Genomic DNA, 5840 nt, shown 5'->3' with positions numbered 1-5840 from the left:
AAAGAGTCTCCCAAAGGAAGAAGGGGGAGCAAAAACAGCAAAAACAGCAACAGCAAAAAACCCCAAGAAAATCAAAACCAAAAAAAAATCCACCAAAACAACAACAACAACAAAACTAGACTGAATACTGTAGTTTATAATCGCAGAAAAGGGAAAGTGGGGAGAGAAGGAAGAAAAATCTGTACCCTTATATGAGTATGACTTTAATGTCCTCTCTTTAGTTTCTTGCCTTCAAAGCTGCCTGTGAGATTTCAAGATGCCACTGTTGGTTGTTATGCTATACCTCAGGATTTAATTTAATTTTCGGCCTGTTTTGTTTTTGAACTCTCTTTCTCTCTCTACACCCCTGTTCTGGCCTTTCCCATATTTAAACAACAACAGCAACAAAACAACAGTTCAGAGCCAGCTCTTGGGCTGAGGGTATCTGTGTGCATGCGTGGCAGAGCACCCGCCAGGAGCGAGGATGGTGTCCACTCGCTCAGGCACCCCCTTTAGTCACCAGAATGGAGGTACACAAACAGTGTGTGTGTGTGGGGGCAATGAACAGATACCCCCCAAAAAAAGAGAAAATCAGAACAAAGCAAAACCAACAAAGTATATTGTCCACCTTTGCTCCAAGGTTCCTGCGGTGTTTTGCTGTGGTGTGTCTGCTCCCCAACTTGGTCTTGCCATTTGGTCTCGCTCAAGGTGTAGGCTCTGGGCCTCCGAGCACGGCAGATTCAAGATTTCTTATTTCCTCTTCAAGTTCCACTATCTATAAACCTTCAAACTTTAAAAATATTCCTATCTCTGTGGTTCCAAGTTTTGGAGCTCTGCCCGGGATCTGCTCTGCCTGGTATTCTGTCGTATGGCTGATGGAGGACTTTACTGCACCTCCACCCTAGCCGCCATCAAGCCCCACCTCCTCAATCCAATTCTGAACATTTTAATTTTCTTCACTTTCAAGTGTAATCCATAATGAAGACCTTCATCAGTAAGTGCGTCAAGTTGTTTCATTTTTGGCAAGCAAGATTGTGTCATCTGCATGTTGTAGGCTGTTAATGAGTCTTCCTCCAATCTTATACAATGTTATTTTTCCTACAGTCTAATTTCTTTGATTACTTGCTCAGCATACAGATTGCATAAGTAAGGTGAAAGGACACCCCACTACTGCACATTTTTGCCAGTTCTAAATCAGGCAATATCCTCTTATTCTGCTTGAATGACTGTCTGTTTGATCCATGTACAGGTCTTACATTAGCACAATTAAGTGCTCTGGAATTCTACTTCCTTATGCTTTATCCCTATTTTCTTATAATCCACACAGTTGAATTCCTTCGTATAGACAATAAAACCTAGGTGAATGTCATTCTGTTATTCTCTGCTTTTGTGCAGATCCTCTGTTATCAGCAATGATATCCTTCATTCCACATCCTCTTCTAAATTTGGCTTGAATTTCTGGCTGTTCTGTTTATATCTGGTTGTAGTTGTTTTTCAATTATCTTCAGAAATATTTTGATGGTATGTGATATTAATGAAATTGTTTAATACTTTTTACATTTTGTTTGATCATCTTTCTTTGACTGGGCATTCAATTTTCTTGACATGTATAATTAAGCACTGACAGGATTGTCTCTCCTCTCTCCATTTACATATATATGATTACAATTATGTAAATATTACAATGATTTATAATTCATATAAGTAATTACATGCATTTAAGGAGAAGTCCAGGAATACAAATAATGAGGAAAAAGTAGAATATGGAAAATATGGATGTTTCCAAGAGAAACAGCTGAACAACACTTAGGAAACATATCTTCAATGTCTACTTATATGTACTTCAGAAACACAAATTCATAGCATCCAATTTAAAATAATACCCTTTTAAAATGAGAATTATTGCTTAAGAAATGATGAATTTCTGTTTGGGGTGATGAAATGTTTTTGGTTATGCATAGTTGTGATAGATGTACAACAAGGTGAATGTGGTTGATGCTGTTGAATTACACACTTAATAACTGTTAAATGAAAAAAAAATATGAATGTTAGCATATTATTTTTTTAAGTATACATTGTTTAGAACCTAAATGAAAAAAATTAATTTATTCACAGTAACAATACCTTCATATGAAGAAAAATTTAAATCATTATTGCAAAATATAAAAGAATTCATGAGCAAATGCAAAGAAACATTCTTTACTTAGATACAAGTTCAATAAAATAAGATTTTCCCTTATCCTTAATCTGTATGTCCAAGACAATCAGGAGGAAAATAATGACAGATTTTCTTGTGTTTGTGGGATAAACTTGAAGAATCATACTGAAGTTCATTTAGGAATACTAATATGAAAATATAAGTGTCTTGAAAAAGAAAAACAGTCATGGTTGATAGCTCTATTTCTGGATGAACTTCTGAATTTGATCCCAATTATCCTCCTACTCTATTGTTCTATCTGTCTGATTCTGCACCAGAACTCAACTCATAAAGTTGGTTTTACATGTTTATATAAATTTTCCAGTAAAATGTGACTTTTGAAATGAAATAATGATAAACTATAAGCAGTATTTACCTCTTGGGATTTAGTACAAAAAATGTAGAGGTGGAATATTGGCAGTAGCTAGTTTTTAAAAGAAAAAATATGCAGCTATTAGTGGAGTAGAAGAGACGTGGCTGTGAAGTTTTTGTGATTAAGGTATCCCTCAAGAAATAAATTATGAAACATGCAGACAATAGATAAGACTGAAGAAAACAAAGCCATTTCAAAGAGAAAAAGAGGCTTATCTTAATGGATTCTGATAAATGGTCTTCACATATTTTGGGTATGGGCCGATTTAAACAATAAACCACCAATAGTACAAAGAACTAAAAATGTTAAAGTTGCCATTGAGTTGATTCCATGTGTGTCAGGAAGAAATGTGCTCCGTAGGGTTTTCAGTGGATACTTTTTCAGAACTAGATTGTTAAGAATGTCGTATGGGATGTCTCTGGGTAGACTTGAATCTCCAATCTTTTGGTTAGCAGCTAAGTGCATTAACTGTTTGCAACTCTCAGGGACTCTCAGGGGTAAATTTCAGGAATGAAGGGCAAAACAGAACTTAATTTGCAATTTTTAAGTTCCATCCTACTAATAAAATGTAGTACATTTTCTACATTCAGCCTCATCTTTCTCCTGTGGAGTGGTTGATGAGTTCAACCACAGTCCAGTGGTTAAATGACCCATTATAACAATGCTGCATTAAAAAACATGTTATGCTTTTAAAATTATATTTAGAAAAGCTCTATGAAGTCAAGTGTATTTACTTAAAAATATATTTATTTAAAATACTACTTAAATAACCCTTCAGCTAGTGAAGCTAGAAAAAAAGAACATTAGACTAAATTTTACTAGTATAGGGAGTGATTTCAAAGATAAATTATATATTTCTAATGTAGAATATGGGTATGAAAGAATTATTAATTTGATTAATAAGTTCAATAGTTCAATTTAATAAGAAAACACAGTAAATAATCCAGAGAAATCTCTGAAAAGTCTGATCAAGAATATATTTTAAAACCTAAATACAAATATTTTAATTTATAATCCAAACATATTCATAAGAGACTTAAAATTTGTAAAATAACCCTATATGCAAATTTACACTTAAACATTTAAAATGCTAAAGGAAACAGTTTACGTTTCAATAGAAATATATACTAGAAAAATGAAAGATAAAAACATTGAAGAAATCATCCTACAAATTATTAAAAAGGTATTGTTGTTGTTGTTAAGTGCCGTGGAGTCAGTTCCAACCCAAAGCTACCCTGCACAGGGTTTCCGAGGCTATAAATCTTTATGGGAGCAGAACGTCTCATCTTTCTCCCGCGGAGCGGCTGGTAGTTTTGAGCTGCTGGCCTTAAGGTATTAGATTACCATAAACCTATCCTCTAAATCCTAGATAGTATGGGGGGAAATCTAACAAACTTTTTAAATGAGAAAGGATTCCTATAGTATTTGCACGGCCTTTAAAAATAGAAAAGAATGGAAACTTTCCAAACTTATTTAATAAATTTGGCATAATTCTAACTTGTAAACTAGAAAAGAATAATATATTGGTTGTACATTTGAGGAAAGTACCCATAAATATACATACTAATCTAGTAAACTTAATAAAATAGTATATTCTAAACATAAGGATTTACTACTAAAACAATACGGAAAAATAAGTTTTTACTCCAAGAATGCTAGGATGGTTCAACCTTTTGAAATCTAAACATGAAGTTCAGAGGAGAAAAATATGTTTTCTATAAAAAATGAAAAGTGCTTTATAAAGTTCCAAACCCATTCCAGAATAAAATTCATAGGTTACCCATGGAAAGGATTTTCTTAATTTTATAGAGAGATATTATTAGAAGCCAAAAATCAGCAGACGACTTAATGATGAATGAGGCATGCCTTCTTATTGAAGTAATGGAAATGTATTGCCATTGCCTCTATTAAACATTGTTTGAGATTTGGAGGCCCTAACCACAGATCCTGGTGTGACACGGTAGGAACGGCACTGGACTGTAAACCACAAGGTCAGTCGTTTAAATCCACCAGCTGTCCCTTGAAAACCCTATGCGGGGTCACTGTGAGTGAGTCGCCTCAACAGTACTCAACAATAACAGCCACAACCAATGATACAAATTAGTCAAAAGTTATAGTTTTTAGAAGAAATACTAATTGTCAAAATGTAGCTGCAGCAGAGAAGAATGGAGACATAAAAGTTAACACTGTTTGTTTCTCTTAGGGAAATATGATTCCTTGTGTTTATTTTTCTCTGAGTTTATGCGTTTCCATTTTTCCAAATTTTCTACATTGGGCATATTATGTTTTATAGTCAGAATAAAATTACTAAAATTACCAAATTAAAAATATATCTTACAATATCACTCTTATGGGTAAGTTCAGAAAAATATTTTATTTTGTTTAGTTAATAAATTAAATAAAAAGTAATAACATGAAAGTTTCTGTTAATTTTAGAATGTGAAAGGTTTTCTAAAAGTAATAAATTGGGAATAAATGGAAAGTAAATATGTCCTTCAAAATAATAAAAATAAAATTTCTTATTCAGCCATCTAAGGAGGATCAGCTAATAAAAAACTAAAATTTTCTCCAAGATAAAAACTCCTCAAAATATAGTTAAAATAAATCTATTGATCTTCAGAACCTTATTTGACAAAGAAATGCAATAGTGTTGTATTTTGTGTTTTATAGCTTACTATGATACCAAATTTTATAACAACTGGTTATTTGTATCTTATTTTTTTTTTTTAAAAAAGGTTTTTGTAATGTCAATTAACATATCTATTTCTAAACCCAAAAAACACATTTAAAATGGAGCACTTACACTGAGAGCTCAAATCTTTTTCATACCCTAAGAAGTTAAATGCTGGTATTAAAGCTTGGCCTTTTCCAGTGGTGCTAACAATTGTTTCTTCATTTTCTAGGATCTGTAGTTTGATGAACGCATCTGCTTTGGATGTGCGCACCTGCACTGTAACAGGATGTGGCAATGCTCCTTTAACTGAATACCTATAAAGAAAAAGTCAACTATATAAGAAAGTATATTGAGGAAAACCTCAAGTCAGGCTAAGAAACTGATATAGTTTTTAGATATTATCATCTAAAAGTAACGCCACTTTGGAAAGTCAACTAAATTCCTGGAAATATTACAGCTAAAACTGACTTTGGTAAAAGATCCCAATATACTGCAGTAAAATGAAATGAGCACTATTGTTGTTGTTGTTGTTAAGTGCCATCAAGATCGGTTCTGACTCACAGCATCCCAGTACAGGGTTTCCAAGGAATAGCTGGTGTTTTTGAACTGCTGACCTT

The 5840-nt window shown here is 33.2% G+C and overlaps 1 protein-coding gene across 1 annotated transcript in view; it reads right to left on the bottom strand.

The window, feature by feature from the left end:
• ADGB (androglobin) overlaps positions 1-5840 on the bottom strand; it is a 330382-nt gene that overhangs the window by 64153 nt on the left and 260389 nt on the right. The window contains 1 exon segment of the mRNA XM_006872054.1: positions 5353-5537. Within this exon segment, the coding sequence (XP_006872116.1) occupies positions 5353-5537 (185 nt within the window).

This window comes from Chrysochloris asiatica, unplaced genomic scaffold (genome assembly GCF_000296735.1).
Source record: "Chrysochloris asiatica unplaced genomic scaffold, ChrAsi1.0 scaffold00182, whole genome shotgun sequence".
Lineage (NCBI taxonomy): Eukaryota > Metazoa > Chordata > Mammalia > Afrosoricida > Chrysochloridae > Chrysochloris > Chrysochloris asiatica.
The sequence above is the reverse complement of the archived record's forward strand: the minus strand, read 5'-3'. Positions and strand labels throughout refer to the sequence as shown.